The sequence below is a fragment of the Streptopelia decaocto genome (genome assembly GCF_964273445.1).
Source record: "Streptopelia decaocto genome assembly, chromosome: 1".
Classification (NCBI taxonomy): Eukaryota; Metazoa; Chordata; class Aves; order Columbiformes; family Columbidae; genus Streptopelia; species Streptopelia decaocto.
This window is the reverse complement of record NC_138663.1, coordinates 2713118-2730237: the sequence shown is the minus strand read 5'-3', so window position 1 is coordinate 2730237 and position 17120 is coordinate 2713118. Positions and strand designations below refer to the sequence as shown.

The following is a 17120-nucleotide window of genomic DNA, read 5'->3' as shown; positions in this document are numbered from 1 at the left end:
CGTAATAATGTGATTAGGTTCTGTATTTATTATTATTCAATCATTAGAGTTCATGTGCAGAATGAAAAGGACTTGATAACATTTGGGATATATGACTTTGCCCAAGTTTCTATTTGTGGTTATTTGAGGGTTTTAGCCCAAAATGACACTTGATGGGGTTATTTGTCAGATGACACCAGCAAGATGGTGGTGTGTGCTTTGTAACAAGGGAGTATGACCAAAATACAGGGGATTATGTGCTGAATTAATGCAAATTTCAGGTATTTTTTTTTTCTAATGCTGTAATTTGCTTGTGTCTGAGGCATCTGGCCTGTTCTAAAAACGTTTTCTTTTGCAGGGGTAAGAAATGGACTTATTGCATTAGGAAACACAAGGGTTTACACTGAGATTTGCCATACTCCCATTTTTCTTTCTCGATATCCTAATTTAAAGTATTTTGGTGTTAAAAGCTGCCTGTGGAAGTAGCTGTGGTCCAGATGTAATAGCCTGTGCAAGTTGCTGTTTTCATGCCAAAGTCCTTCAGTGTGGACCTGAGGTGTATCAATAATGAGCTCTGAGCTTGTGTTTCACTGCCAAGGACTCTGCCACACTCAACAAGTTTATTTTTCACGTAGCTGAGAGCCCGTTTTTATGTGACAGAGACGTTATAAGACTCCGTCTAGGATGTGGACTCCTGAGAGACTCAATAGTGTTAAATGTGATAAATAATTTAAAATGTCATGTCACTGGCAGTCAAAGCCAAGCTGCCTTGCAAGGTATTGAAGTGCTGCTCCTAACGCGTGGTGCGCTTCAAGATGCATCATATCCACACGGCCAAGAGCGCGGGTGTTTATTAGAATCACAGAATGTGCTGAGTTGGAAGGGACTCAAAAGGATCACTGAGTCCAACTGCTGTCCCTGCACAGGACACCCCACAGGTCACACCGTGTGTCTGAGGACATTGTCTCTTCTTGACCACTGTCAGGTTGGGGCCGTGACACCTCCCTGGGGAGCCTGTTCAGTGTCCAGCACCTCTGGCTGAAGAACCTTTTCCTCATGTCCAACTGACCCCCCCGGCACATCTTCTGCCATTCCCTGGGTTCTGTCACTGGTCACTAAAGAGAAGAGCTCAGCCCTGCCCCTCCTGCTCCCCTTGTGATGAAGCTGCAGCCCCATGAGCTCTGCCCTCAGTCTCCTCTTCTCCAGGCTGAACAAACCCAGTGACTTCAGCCGCTCCTCATACGACTTCCCTCCAAACCCTTCACCAACTTTGTAGCCTCTTCTGGACACTCTCCAGTATCTTTATCTCCTTTTTGTCCTGTGTCCCCAGCCCTGCACACAGTGAATGCTCCAGGTGAGGCCACCCCAGCACAGAGCAGAGCGGGACAATCCCCTTCCTGCCTGGCCTGGTACACAATGTGAAGGCCGTTGTTTGTGCTTTTGAGAAGGGATAATTCAAGTGTGTGCTCATGTGCGAATGAAGAGCTCTTTGCCTGGCTTTGTGGTCCAGATTGTTCAGCTTGAAGAACAGGAGCTGAGGGGAGACCTTCTGTTCTCTGAACTGCCTGAAAGGAGCTTGGAGCCAGGGGGGGTCGGGCTCTGCTCCCCAGGAACAAGCGCCAGGAGCAGAGGAAACGGCCTCAAGTTGCTCCAGGGGAGGCTGAGGTTGGATGTGGGGAACAATTTCTTCCCCAAAGGGCTGTGGGGCATTGGAACAGGCTGCCCAGGGCAGTGCTGGAGTCACCATCCCTGGAGGGTTGGACAGACACGGAGATGAGGTTCTCAGGGACATGGGGCAGTGTCAGGGGTGTTTTAGTGGTTGGACTCAATGATCTTGAGGGTCTTTTCCCAACCAAAATAATTCCATGATTCTATTAAAGCTGCTGAAGTCACAGAAACTTGAGGCTGGAGGTCCCTGTTAGGCAGCAGGGTGATGCTTTGAAGAACCGTGAGGCTCAAGTCTCTTAATGTTATCTGCTCATGTCTCCTCTGTGTGATGGGATCGTGTCAGCAGCTCTGGTCCAGCATGTTCGACTTCAGCCCAACTGGGAAATTTGTCTGACTGGGAAGCTCTTCTGCAATTGAAACTGCGTCTTGTGCTGTAGGAGACCTGCACTTCACAGTCTTTCTGTAATAATTTTGTTAACTATGCAAAGAGGAGCCTAAAATAATGTATAAATTATACGTATTGTTCCTATTGCATTAGGAGTGATTTCTCTGAGCACAAAGAGGATAGTAAAGAGCATATCTGCACGTTAATTACTGATCTTTCACCGGGAATGAAGCATTTACAGACAGGCCTAAATGCTTAATTATCACTTGCTATGTAAAATTCAAGGGGTGTTCAGGTTCTGTTAGACAACTTGTTTCATGTTATTTTCCAGGAGGACCAGATGATAACTTAATTGAAGGTGGTGGATCCAAGTTTGTGTGCAAACCAGGAGCCAGGAACATCACCATCATCTTCCATCCCCTCCTCAGGTAAGACCTTCTACCTATTTCTACAAATGCAAATAACTACAATAAATTGAATTAATCTATTATTTTATGTGACAGTATTGCCACTTCCGAGGTAACATCCCACAGCAGTGAGCTTGCTGCGAAGTTGTTGATGTGCATACATGTCAAAATTTATCACTAGTTGAGCTTGTTGCTGATGCTATTTAATCTTTTTTCATAATTAACTAGTGTACCAAGTGGGATTGCTTGCCAGGGTGACCCCTTTTCATTGAACAGTGTCATTTATTATTGACCCAAGCTGGGAAAAGTTTAGTCGCAGCCTGTCACAATGTTTTTATCGCTGACTGTCCATTATGCTTATTAAAAAGTCAGAAGGATACTTTATGAACTGCAAGGTAAGTTCGTTCTTTAATAAAACAAGTACGATCTGCGGGCTGCAAATTAAACGCCTGATCTGAAGTGCTGTGCCAATTACTGATAACTTAGAAATTCACAGCTCGTCCTGCTGGAACTTTAAACAGAGCAAGTCTATAATAAGCCTCTCCTCACCAAGTCGCTCACCTCTGATACTTTAATTTTACTCCTTTAACTTTGCAGTCTTATGGTTCATCTTCTTAGTTTTGCTGGAATTAAATAATACGATGTTTTTCTCAGTTAGTGTCAATCTCCCACCTCTGCTTTTTCCGTGCAGGGTTTTTCTTTATCGTCAGCCGTGTCCTTTTCTATTATTCAGTGCCAGCACCTTTAGAAAGCATTTCCCTCCTTGGCTCCGTTTGTATTAATCACTATCATGAGTCACTTAGGCAACAGGGCATGTTTTGCTGGTGCTAAAAACAAGCAATAATAAAATAGTAATAAAAAGTAATTGGAATCTTATCCCCAGATGCAGGAATATTCTGACTGGTGTCTGAGAACTGTGGGAATTCGTGACTCCTCGGGACTTAAAAATGCAGAGGAAAAAATGTGTGAATTCCTCCAAATTTAAATGTATGATCTCATGACATGAGATATTGGAATAATCTTGCCAACCGCACCTGCTGCGAGGACATTTTAAAATGTGTTACGTTCTTTCAGCTCTTTCCTTGAAAAAAGGGTTGTGTGTATTGTTCACTCATCATTTCTTGCTAGATGCCCGTAATGAAATGGCTAATTTTATAGGCGTATTTTGGTTCAACCTCTCTCTGTTTTAAAATGGAGGAATTGTACTAAAACTAAATTTGCTAGAGCAGAATTGATAGTTTTTGGCCATTTTATTATAAAAAAAGCTGGACAATGCTTAAGATGCAATGACCACTATGACATGGACTTTCTGTTCATCATCTTCAATGAATTTCCAGGCTTGTTTCAAGCACAGAGAAGGGTGGTGATGCTCTTATTTTTATTGATGAGATACTTCACATTGATTTAGAAACCGGTGAAAATGCTTCTTTCTTTCTCTTTGCCTTCCTGCTTAATTTCCCCCCCCCGCTTTTTGCCATCCAAGTCAAACACGAGTGCTCTGCTTTAAATAGCACTTCTCACAAACACTTCACTTTCATTACCAGCTTGCAAGATAGGCAGTCAAAATAATTTCCTTCATAAAAAATAATTGCGTCGAGATTAAGGTATCTGCGTACAATATATTTTTCGTGCCAACCATCTGCAACATCTTCGCTTCTTGGCTTCGAGTAGTTCAGCAATAACTGCCTGAAGAAAAGGAAAATAGTCGGTGCCCCGGCTTTCCCTTTTCTCACAGGGGGAGTTTGGGTGTAGGTGAAGGATTTAGAAACTATTTGAGTGTGATTTTTACCTACTTTAATGATTAACAGAGTAAATGTGCGAGTCCTTGGTATCTTAGATTTAGCTCATCCTCAACTTTATCATTCTGCATGATGCAGCGTATCAGGGTTGACCATAAGATTCCTTTTCTTTTAGTGATAATGATTCCCTACAGGGAATTCTGTTCCTCACGGGAGTCAATGGCAAACTGGCTTTACCCATTGACTTCTGTTAAAATTGGCTGTATCATGATGACTACGGCTGTAAAATGCTGAATATGGATTTGCTAAAATATTGATGTTTGCAATAATTTCTAGCATACCATCTTATGTGTGCATTCCTCATTGGCTGTATCTTTGTCACCCTTTTCTAGACGTTGTTGTATGAAGTGTCAGGCTCTTGAGGGGTGAAGTTTTCACTTGCTTGACTTTTCATTTGTTCTCAAGGTTCTTTATGACCTTCCTAAATCATCTTTCATCTGTGCCACTGGTACAGGCTTCAAATGAATCTGTTTTGAATTCAAAATGATCAATATTTTATTTAGAAGGGTGTTTGTTTTTTTTTCTTTTCTCAAGTTCACATAAATATGTCGACAGAAAAGTTGTAGCACGGTATGGGCCAGCTCATTTTATTATGAAGTTGAGTGCTCCTAAAAATATTAAGCTAACTGGACCACTGAGAAGCCAGACATTGGTGTGATGATTTAAAGCCTGAGCATCGCACTAAGTGATGGCTTTGAAATATAATTCAGCACAGTGATGTTTGCTGGACACTTGTAACTGGAGCATTCATATTCGTCAGGCTGAATTTCTCTTTCTTGTAGTAATGATCTGAAAAGTGTCACTGTTTATCACATTAGAGTTGCACAATCGTAATATTAAGCTTACTGGTTTTAATAGCCTTTTCTTTTTTATCTTTTTTAATTTACAAAGCGAGGCTAAGCTTGGTTGCTGATCCTTTTGAAGAACACAGTCAGGAGGCTTTCGGGAGCTGTAAATTAACCGTCATATCTCCAATAACCTAAGTTTGTTTAGAGAAACTCTTGACTTAAAACCACAAAGAGTACAAGGGCAAATACATACCAATGGTTTTCAAAGTCTTCCTTGAATTCATTTAGAGCGACGAGCCAGAGTTGGGAAGCGAGATGTTACATCGTTTGGGATGCGGGTCCCTAATTTCCATTAGGACAACTGAGATGCTCCAAGCCCCAGATTAATTACCAGGACTTAATGACACCACCACACACGTAATAAATGAATAGTGAATTCTTGGAAGACAAGCAGAGATGATGCCTGGGAATAGATTTTGCTAACTACATATGAAAACTAATTGCAGTGCCAAATTGATAGCAATACACATCTGATTTTCCTTAATTACATATTGCGGGAGGTGTCAAAGTCTAAAAGTTTCCCAAAGAGTCCAGTTGCTTTCTTCACCCTTGGCTGCTCACCAGCATCTGCTCGCATTGGGAAAGCACTGGTGCTACTGGTTTGTGGACTCACGTCTCCCGTTGGAGGAAGGAAATGTGCGGGATTAATACTAAAGCTCTTACGCTGTGGAATATCGAACAGCCTGAGTGATGTCTGTTGTAACATTTGTTCCGTGGGGGTTTTTTTTTTTGGTTGTTTATTTGTTTCAGCTGGCATTTGAAAGGCACTTGGCTCTTCAGGGTAATAATCATTTTACATATGCTTTATAGAGTATGTTTATTACCAGACAATTGAAGAGCAGATGTCTGCAGTCTTGAGGCTTTAAGGGGGAGGGACCGGAGATGCAGGGATGACGGCGTTTGGAATCGTGAAAGCATCGCTGACGCTAACCGGGTTGAACATGGTTTGGATATCGGGTATTAAAGCCGCGAGGGCATCCATTTATTAATATCAGCCACACTTCATTAAGATCAAGCAGCAATTAAAAGGCTTGTAGGATGGAAGAGAAAGCAAAGTGTTCATTGATTCGGAAGAACAAGTCGCTTCTAAGCAGGGTTGTGTCCTTGGGAAGAAGCGATCGGGAGAGGCTGAATTAACTTGGCAGGTTCTGCCGCTCGATCGCATCTCTCTTGGGGGATCCCCCTTATATCTGGTGGGAAGAACAACGTGTCCGGGATGTTCTACAAGCTGCCTTTGGTTTTAAAGTCTGAGAGCAAGAAAATGAATACAAACCAAAGTGTCGTTGTATTAGAGCACCAAAAAATCAAACAAATATTTGACACTGCTCGTTTGGGGCGCAAAGACTAAATTTTAGTGCTCTGCTGTGTATGTGGTCCAAGGCTCAGCAACGTTTGCTCGTTGTTGGTATTTTGGATTGACCAGAGGCGAGGGGGGAAGAGCAGGTAATAATTTGACGTTTTAATTTAACAATTAAATGATAACATTCATTTGTACTGGTCTCCATCATTTAAAGCAGAAGGCTTTTCACTTGATTGAGTTTTTGGAATTTCCCGTTTCTTCCCGTTATGTTCATGCTAATGAAAGAGCGATTGCTCTTTTCATAAATGAAATAACTGCTTTAGGGGATAATGAAGGAGGACAGTCATTTATTTTTGCTGTCCATTGATATCTGTGTGTTCTTCACCAACTGCAATCAGCTCTGAACTGCTCAAGGTCCATTTTCAACCTGTCCCTGGGAGGGAGGTGCACGACATATAGAATATGTACGTACACGCAGGTACATATGTATTAGCAGTGATGGTTTTCTTTTCACGCTTTGGGAATAATCCAGTCAAACTTCTATTTAATTCAGGATATGTCGAGATAAAAGGTTCTCCATGGAGAGTTTAAATATTGCGTTTATTTTGGAAATGTGGGGAGGGGATAACAAAGTCATTGTCGGTTCCTATGGGGCATCCGAGTCCTTTGGTCTTTACAAACACCAACCGCTGCAGCCGAGCGCCGTTCGTCACTCCGGAACTGTAATTCATACAGAACTATGGATATAAGTAGGAACCGTGCTGATAATCCTTTTCATTAGCTTATTAGTACAGCTAGAATAATAATAAACAACTAAATTGATTTTAAAATGTGCCGTAACATCTTGTAGTTGTGTACTATAAAATTAGTGTTTGACAATACGGGGGGTTTGTTACTTGGGAAGCAAAAGGAACTTGAAAATTAGATTAGTTTCTTAGTTACATATAGTATGTTTAGACTATGATTCCAAGTATGTTAAGAAAAAGACGTGGCATTTTAGCAGTCGTAGGGGTGTATATTATCGAAGTAGAAGGAAAATGTCAAATAATCCTGGGGTGCAGATAATGCTAAATAATGAGACCTGATGTTTTTACCTTTTGATAATCAAACCTAAAATACTTGAGTTAGAGAAATCAATAAAACCGACTCGAGCTGGGAGATGGAATTTATATTTATTGACTACTTAAAGTTTGTACTTCAGATTGCATAATGTTCAGGGGATAAGGGGCTAAGAAAAAACATAAAAATAGGTCTGAGATGCTGTTACTCACACAGAAGAACATTCTTTGCAAACTTTTCAAGTCAGTGACCCCTTAAATGTAGAACCATCCAGATTCCGTGAGTTCTAGTTTTAAGTCTTCCATTCAGACATAGCCCTTATCTTCAGAGAGAGTGAAAATGCCATTTAGTTCATCTAAAACTTGCTTTTGCAAGGCAGGAGTATCTTATCTTTAGAGAGGGGATGGTGGGACAAGACAAACGGGGCGCAAACCAGGACATCTGGACTCCTGCCCATCGCACCGGTACCCGGAGCCACCGCGATGCTTCGTTTTCCCATCTTCATTTTGGAGCCGCTAATGCTCATCCTTGAACGTGACAGATGCTCGATGCAACTTTTCATACACTGGCTGTTTACTTCACTTGACCCGAATCGAAATTTTAAGGGAGCAGTTTGACACCCACCAACTGATTTATTTATTTCTTTTTTCTCCCGCAGTTTAATGAGCGTTTAGAAGACATTTACTTGACGAGTCCCTTGCCGTTGACATTTAGTACTTTATATCTTTCAACAGCGGGAACGAGCGTTTCTTGCAGGCGAATCCCCACTCTTTTTCTCTTTGACAAGCTCTCATAAAGTCGGCGACGCTGAATTATAAAGACACGTTTCAGAGAAGCTTGTTGTTGTGACACTGCTAAGAAAAGGTTTAGTTCTGATTGAGGCCATCGCCAAAACGTGGCACACACACAGGAAAGGGATGGGGAATAACTTCACATTTTTCCCCCCCCCACGATGTTTTATGAGAACTGACAGTCTTACTGTGTGTGTCTGATTAAAGATGACAGTTTATAAAAACCTTAAGGTAAGGCTGTTCATTTTCGATGACAGAAAATAAAGCAATCCTCTCCCCCCGCCTCCCACACAAACAAAAACGCTCGCACGCCAAATAAACCTCTTAATACGTGATGCATTGATTTTATATTGTCTGTCAGAGAATGTGCTCCAGCAGATCAGTCAAGTTTGGAGTTTTCAAACATGCTTCATCCATATGGGAAATCAAAAGCCTGTCAAAAATTTCACGTCTCCAGCTCCTCCTTTCATTCGGTTGAAATACAACCTGAAGGAACGCAGAAATTTTGACATTTGCAGGCACTTACACTGAATAGCTGAGAACAACGTTAATTCCATGATAATGAGTTACCTCTAACCCCTATTCCGTTCATCAAGCCTACAAAGTAGTTCTAGCTCATTAATGGACACAGTGCTTAAGTTTAATTCTAACATTTAACTCATCTTCTCATGGAGCGGAATAAGATTTCCCATACTGCTGAACTTATTATAGTGTAAAGCAGAGATTTATGATGTCATCAGAGCTTTCAGTGACTTATTTATTTGTTTTGAATATTGCATCATGAGACCCAAGTCATATCATAGAATAGGATGGTTCCAATTGGAAGGGACATATGATGCTCATCTAGTCCAACTGCCTGAGCACTTCAGGGCTGACCAAAAATTAAGGTGTGTTGTTAAGGGCATTGTCCAAATGCCACCCAAACACCGACAGGATTGGGGCATCAACCACCTCTCTGTGCAGCCAGTTCAGTGTTCGACCATCCTCTGTGTAAAGAAATGTTTCCTAATGTCCGGTCTAAACCTCTGCGAGTGCAGCTTTGAGCCATTCCCACATAGAATCATAGAATGTGCTGAGTTGGAAGGGACCCACAAGGATCATCGAGTCCAACTCCTGTCCCTGCACACAACAACCCCACAGTTCACACCGTGTGTCTGAGGACGTTGTCCAGTCTCTTCTTGGATACTGACAGGCTTGAATTGTTCAGCACCTTCCTCTCCATGTCCCCTCCTCGTGAAGCTGTAAAGACCATGAGGTTGCCCCTCAGCCTCCATCTCTCCAAACGAGACAAATCCAGAGTCCTCAGCTGCTCCTCACAGGACGTTCCTTCCAGCCGCTTCACCAGCTTTGTTGTCCTTCTGTGGACATGTCCGAGGACCTTCACATCCTTCTTGGTTTGTGAGACCCAGAACTGCACTGAGTACTCTGGGTGAGGCCACACCAATGCTAAATACAGTGGGAATCACAGGATGTTTGGGGTTGAAGGGACCTCTGGAGATCATCCAGTCCAACCCACCTGCTAACGCAGGGTCACCAGAGCAGATCACACAGGAAGGTGTCCAGGCGGGTTTGAATGTCTCAGAGAAGGAGACTCCACAACCTCTCTGGGCAGCCTGGGCCAGGCTCTGGCACCTCAAAGGAAAGAAGTTTCTCCTCGTATTCAAATGGAACCTCCTGAGCTTCAGTCCTTCTTATTTTCCTTTCTTATTATTTTTCATTCCTGTATCCTTTTTTTCTTTTTTTCTTTCTTTTTTTCCACCAGAAGCCTGAATAATGTGATACTCAAAAACCTGTTGCTCTGAAAATTGTGTAGCAAAGCTGGAAAGGAAGAATGGATCCATTTATTTAATCTCACCATCTGAAGTATGAAACAACTTAATCTTAGGATTCTTCAAGGAGCTCAAGTTACACACTGAGATCCACATTTAATGCCTTGGCTTATCAGATGCTGTAAATCTCTTTAGTCAGAAGAGGAGATTCCCCCGTGCAAGGAGCTGGTGTCTTTCCAGCAGCTCAATTGCTTTTGGGGATTGAACTAAATACGAGCTCAAACTTCCTTTAATAGCACCAGCTTCAGTTTCAAATATAGCAAGTACTATGATGCTTAAAAGAAGAAAAATCTGTGAAGCAACGGAAAAATTCACCAGGCAAAAATAAAAATAGAAAAGCATCCTTCGTTTTCCTTGTGGGAAAAAAACTTGACAGATTCTAAGTTTCTAATCTAAGCTGTTCAGAAATAGGGTAGTGAGGGTTTTCCCTGCATATAATAGGGGAAGATCCAAGGATGAAAACTCAGTGTGGCTTAAGTCCAAGTTACAGTATCATCATCCCCAAAAATTTTGGAGAGCGTGTGTGGTGGCTTTCACAGAGCTTTATGAAATTTTGATTGAAATACAGGAGACCTGTTGCTTGATGAGAACAAAAAAAGGCGATTCCTGTAATTTTTATTTGCTATTAAAAGCAAAAATATAAAGCCCAGGATGACAGTATTTTGGTGGCTACGTTTCCCCATTTGAGAGGAAAGGTATCTTGGTTTATTATTATTATTTTTTAAATTATTGTTATTTACATAAATGTTATCTTGTTTAAGCTGAAGAATCTTCTGGGTAGATCCTCTGGTAGTGAACTGGAATTCCCTTAGCGATGGACCGGCCTTGTCAGACTCTCTCCTTTGTTTTTAGTTAGATGATTATTCTTGCTGGGATTTTGCAAAGCTATATAAAAACTTATGTACAATTTAAAATGGTGTAATTTGGAGAATCTTTGCTGTTACCCCAGTTAGAGCAAGGAGGTGAATTTCAGTCTCCTCCAGGGGTACTGCAAGGGAGAAGAGATTTTCAATTATTTCAATTTCATCTGTGATTTCAGCGAGTGAAATCCTAAGTGCTTATTTCAACTATGACCCTCTTCAGTTTGCTAAACAGAGCTGAAAACGATGGTTTTGAGGTTACTTCACTGGTAAGCTGCATCTCCCCATTCTGCTGAGTTCTGTCCCGTATTTATTCCTGTTTGATAAACCGGGTCCTTTGGGCTGGACACATCAGATGTGGCTCCACAACCACTTGCTGGGGTTTTCATGCAAAGGTGCTTGGGGACAGGAAAGTCCTGGTAGAACCATAGGAGATTCCGTCAGACACTTGGTCATACACTGAATAATTTTTGGTGGAATATTCCTGAGGTGTTTGATTTTAAATTCTTCTAATTTTTAAAGATCTGCAGAACAGCGATAAATAAATTTTGCAGCTAAGAAGTTGGCCTTTATTTTTATTATTTTGGGTTCCAGGCACCTTGAATATTGGATAGATCAGCAGCAATTGCTCTGTATGTGGAAATCCTGGTTATGCGACTGCCAGGGAGGACGTTGTTGTGGAGGAAACATCAAGTGGAATGGCCATAAATTCTGTGCAGGTTTGGAGTAGATAGAACAGAACTGAAAGCCACAAATTCCCACTGTTATTAATGAAGGTCCTGAATTTTAGTTTTATTGTAACGTTGTCTCTTCAGGTTGTATTTTTTTACAAAAGGGTTTGCTCTGGGAGGTGCAACATGTCTGTGACAGCTCAGTTTAGCTCTGAGAGTCTTTCTGTAGCCTGATAGCGACAACTCTGCTGCCTGCTCGTACTTGGGTGACCTGGTCACCTTCTCCTTGGGTGATTTATCAACTTCTCCTGGGTGAGTTGGTCAACTTCTCCTTGGGTGACCTGGTCACCTTCTCCTTGGGTGATCAGCTACTCCTTGGGTGACTTAGTCAACTTCTCCTTAAGTGATCAACTGTTCCTTGGGTGACTTGGTCAGCTTCTTCTCGGGTGACTGATCAACTTCTCCTGGGTGACTTGGTCAACTTCTCCTTGGGTTATCAACTACTCCTTGGGTGATTTGGTTAGCTTATCCGTGGGTGATTTGGTTAGCTTCTCCTTGGGTGACTTGGTCAACTTCTACTTGGGCGACTTAGTCAACTCTGAGGCCTCCATCTAGCACAAGGTGGTATGAATCCCATGTGCAAGCTTCAAGCAGCTTTGTTCTCATCATCACATTCCTTAAAGCCATTTTCTTCTGCTGGCTTGGAAAATGGGAATGTTCTTTCTGGAGACCATGTCTGAAATCTGGATGGAACACTGGGAACCAGCACAGGGTTGGTGACCCCATGTCTTCATGGTAGCAGCAAGACCAAGTAGAATTGGTCTCAAACCTTGTGTCTCGTGCCGTTTAATCACTTCTGCCTCTGGAAATTAGAGATAACTCTTATTCCATGTGTTGATTGAGTAGTTTGTCAGCTGCAGATGAGCAGCACTATCGGACGACTGACTGTGGTTGTGCTGTTGGGTTTTATGGATGGTCAAGTGCTGCTACACTCGGGGACAGGGAATGAACAGGAGAGCACAAAGTTGTGTTTCTATCCAGGTAAACTCCAGTGAATCACAGCTTGTTTAAGTGTTATTTGAGTATATGGACACCGGTAATTACTTTTGTTCCTGGAGAAAATCCAGACAGTGACATTATCACCTGGAATTTTATTTTTGAAATGGACCTTTAGATGCGATTGCTACTCATGATAATGGCAACTTGAGATTTCAGGAGCCCAGTAGGACCAGAGGAGGCCGTCACCCTAATTCTGTACCTTCGGATCATCAGGTTTCTGTTGGTTTAGTTTAGTTTTGTTTTGGTTTGGTTTTTTTTCTGTGGAAATACTAAAATAAATGTTAAAAATAGCAGAAGCTATCAGCATATTTTTTTTCTTTTCCATTTTTTGTTGTGACTTAAAAAACAATCCTTGCAATAGTACGTAAGACTAAAGGAGCGCTGGTACCATGGATGCTAAATGATGTGATAAAGCCTATGAACACAAAGACACTTATTTTTTGGGGGGGTTTTATTTGGGCTGTCCCAGCTGATTTATCACAGGATAAAAAGCCTCCATGATCTTTAAGGTCCCTTCCAACCAAAACTAAACAAACAAAAGAAAATGTACACTCCATAAGGTCAAATAACATTGTTAAATAAGTGCAGATCCCTCAAAAATTGTCCCTTCCTTGGTTTTGGGACACCCAAGTAGATAATTTGTATTCCAGGTTCAGTGGGCACATAAGATGTAATTGTTCCGCATACAAAGGAAAATTGGAGACCTTCTGGAAATAACACTGAATCCAACAAGAAGGAAGAAATATTGGGAAGTGTCACATTTAGGTCTCTACTGATAGGTCTCTGGAGCTCTCAGAATAAAGTCACCGTAGTTTTGGAGGAGGATCTGGTGGGTGGCCAGAGATCACTGCCTGGAAAATCAAAACTAATACACAGAGCAAGAAAAGTGAAATGCCCCAAAGCTTTTTGCTACTACAGGGAGGAAATAACACCATCCTCTTTTGCTACATCTTCACAAAAGGTGTTGACAAGCCTTCCATCTAGAATTACTCTTCGTTTTATTTTACAGGGCTGTGCAGTGTATCACTGCGATCCATTCCTTGTTGGAATCAACCCTCTTGATACGTAGCAGTATAATTGATTTTAATGAGAACGGGTCTCGCGATTCACTCGGAAAATCAGACTGAGCCTGCGCCACATGTAAATTGTTAATCTGAACTCAAGGCAAATTGTTAAAAAGTAATAGAAGTTAATGAATTGCAAGGAATCTCTAGATTGTCAGTTGCTGTCTTTTCTCTCCCTCTCCCTTGCCCAGCTCCTAAATTGTTGGTTCATCTCCATCCCAGGCAGCATCTTCCCAGTTCTTTGTGACACTTGGAGTATTTTGGAATATTTTCTGCTTCCCATTTATCAAAATCAATCTTTCTTCTACACAGAGTGGCCAAACTTGCCGTCTATATGATCTGCCAATAAAAAAGTTCATCCAACCTCTACTCAGCTGCCTTTTGGCCCCAAAGTCTCCACCACTGGCACGTGTCCAGTCACACACATTAATTCCAGCCACGTGAAAAGCGCATTTTTCATTTGATGGGATGAAATCTGCCATTCGCATCCCTCAAGAGCCTCCTCAAGAAAATGTTTGGCATCTCTTCCATATTCAAAAACAAATAGAAGTTGTCAAGGACGGAGAGCTATTGTTGAAGGAAGCAGAATGGTGCTTATTATCAGTTGTGGATACGCCCAGGCCAATAGTCAAGTGGTTTTTTTCTGGTTAGCTTGATGAAAGGCAGTAATGGGTTTAATTGCTGGTTGTCACTTATAATGTAGTATATGCGGTATTAGAGTTATTCGGATAATGTGTTGTAATTACCGACCATCAAGCGCTTTACAATGTGATAAATATGATCTTTGAAGTAGCGTAGCTGAGTTCTTTGAATTGAAGGCAATAGCTATTGAGAGTAGAATATGATTTAAAAATGTCAATCAAGTCAGGTAAACTAAATGAAGGTTTGGTTTTTGCTTTTTGCTTTTTCCTTTCTATAAATTCTTCCTGTACCCTTAAACCTTCCCAAAAACTTGGCGGAATAAGCAACATGACCAGAGAGCTGAGAAATCGAAACTATTTCAGAGCTCCATGCGCACGTGTCCAGTTTGAAAAGTCTTGTGTATAAAGTGCTTTCCAGTGTGTTCAAACCCAAAGGGATTACTGTTCATTTTGGCTTTGCTGTAGTAGGAGAGGAAAACTCTTTTAAGTAACGTTGCCCCTAATTCTTCATGAGAAAGGATCACGCTAAATTCTAGTTTAGATGGGGCAAAGTTTTCTAAAAGGCAGAAGTTTCAATTTGCATTGACCTTATCTACACCCATAAATGAATCAACAGATGCAAACGAAGCAGGGGAGGCTGAAATAATGAATTTGTGGGTTTATTATCTTTGTTCTTGTGCCTATTCTGGCAAAGAAAGAGGAAAAAAATAAATGAATCTGAAATCTAATGAATAGAAGCGTTGGCTCCCAATGACCTTGACCTGCTGTTATAATTTTGCTGTAGGACAACCAAATTCCTGAAGATGTTTAATCAGCAAAGTTGAATTTTGATGAGAGCACGTGCCACGGTCCCATTACTGCTGCAGAAGTTAATTATCATTCATAGCGACATTCTGGATTCATAAGGATTAACGCCAGCAAAGTGTCACCTTTGCACATTCTTTCCGTCCTCGGTGTCATGAAGTTGAATGTAAGACACAAAAATCCCACATTGATAAGTCAAACTCCACAACTATTCAGATACAAAATATTGGGTAACAAAGCATCAATTTAAAGATGAATCTCGTATATAATCTATATTTTTAGCCTGGATATTTAATTAAAAGGTTTAACTTGATGATTTTTTCTTTTTCCTGTGGGGAAATAGATGTTCAAGGGTTGTCTCATGATGGGACTCATCATTGCAGCCCCTCTAAAATCATGACCCAGAGTGTTCCCTGGCCCGTGGCATTTAAGAAATGCTCCTTCCTCTAATTTAACGTAGGTTGCTAAAACAAAATAGATAAAAGACCAGTGGTGTGACAACACTGATGTTTTTCTTCTTCCAAAAAGAAGATTAAATAAAATCTTTCTTATAATTCTATCAAATTCCCAAAGCTCAAGTAGATCTTATCGGAGACGCGTCTTGTGTTCAGGTGGCCTGCTCAATTTTAAAGGCAATTTAAAATAGGTTGTTTTCCTCTTCTTTTTCGCACAAAATCAAACTGGGGATAATGGAGGCTGACAGTAGATTTTTACAGAGCTTAATAGGCGGAAATCTCTCTCTGGATGGAATTAGCATCAGGCACGAAAAGCCTTCTTGGGGAGAAGACGACGTCGCTGTCGCTATCGGGTATTTTCTAAGACTTCCCTGTGTTTGGTGGCAAATCCCAGCAGCTCAAAACAGAAAAAAAAAACGTCAAATTGTCAAAAATCATTAGTGGTTGTCACTTCATAGACCTTCACACTGGAGTTTCCCCTTTGGAATTTCAGTGGAATGGGTTTTTTTTCTTCTTCAAGTAAGTAGGACAGTCAGATGTTGTACAAAACCACTGGGATTTAACCCATTTGTAGCTTTTTGGGTTATGGCCACAAAGAAGTGGTGAATTTAGGGGTTGGAGGCTCAGGTCCGTGCTCTGCCAGAATTTTGCTACTTCTAACAGGGCTTTTTATACCCCAATCTCCATGGATACATTTTGAAGCTTGATTTCATCAGGTCTTTGGGTATGGGCAGATAAGCTTTGCTGAAAGATGTTAATTTAGGATGCACCCTGTTTCCCCCAAAATAAGCCCTACCCCAAAAATAAGCCCTAGCACGATTTTTCATTATTTTTGAGGCTCCTCAAAATATAAGCCCTACTCCAAAAATAAGCTCTAGTTACAGTTCATTAAAAAGCCAATTTAAATAGTGTCCAGGCAGCTACACATGTAAAAAAGTAGTAAGTTTCAGAGCAAAAATATAAGACCCTGTTTTATTTTCGGGGAAATGGGGTACGAAGATCAGTACCTCAGACCATTTGTTTCATTGCATTTCTGCATTGTTTCACCTCTGTTATTTATTGTATTTTCCTCAGGTAGTCTCCAAATGCTATTATTTTAGTTTAGTAGCACTGAAAATGAGTTTCAGAAGAAGGAGCCGCAGTTGTCCTGTTGCTGTTGCTCTTTGTAAAGCAAAATAAGTCAGTGCTAAATGATGCTCTTTGTCTCCATTTATAAATGAGAGCTCTTTCCACTGATTTATTCCTAATTTATTCATATTAGGACCTTTATTTATTCTCATTAGGAACGTCTTGATTGTTAATTGGGGCAGTTGGACAAAGGAAAGAGGAGACCAAGTGGGATGTAACCAAGTTTATATCTTATAGCGTATGGTTTATCACGAGTTCTGTCAACCAGGTGTCACGGTCCATTTGATGATGGACTCGTGATGGTTCTTTTACCTTGATCTCAGAGCGCAAAATTAAGGCGACCAAAATGCCAAGGGGTTATAATTCAATCAAG

The 17120-nt window shown here is 41.2% G+C and overlaps 1 protein-coding gene across 2 annotated transcripts in view; it reads left to right on the top strand.

Annotated features, from left to right (window-relative positions):
* EXOC4 (exocyst complex component 4) overlaps positions 1 to 17120 on the top strand; it is a 422037-nt gene that overhangs the window by 197078 nt on the left and 207839 nt on the right. For both annotated transcript variants that reach the window (XM_082075021.1, XM_082075022.1), the window contains exon 10: positions 2364 to 2460. In XM_082075021.1, the coding sequence (XP_081931147.1) occupies positions 2364 to 2460 (97 nt within the window). The remainder of the gene's footprint in view (positions 1 to 2363; positions 2461 to 17120) is intronic.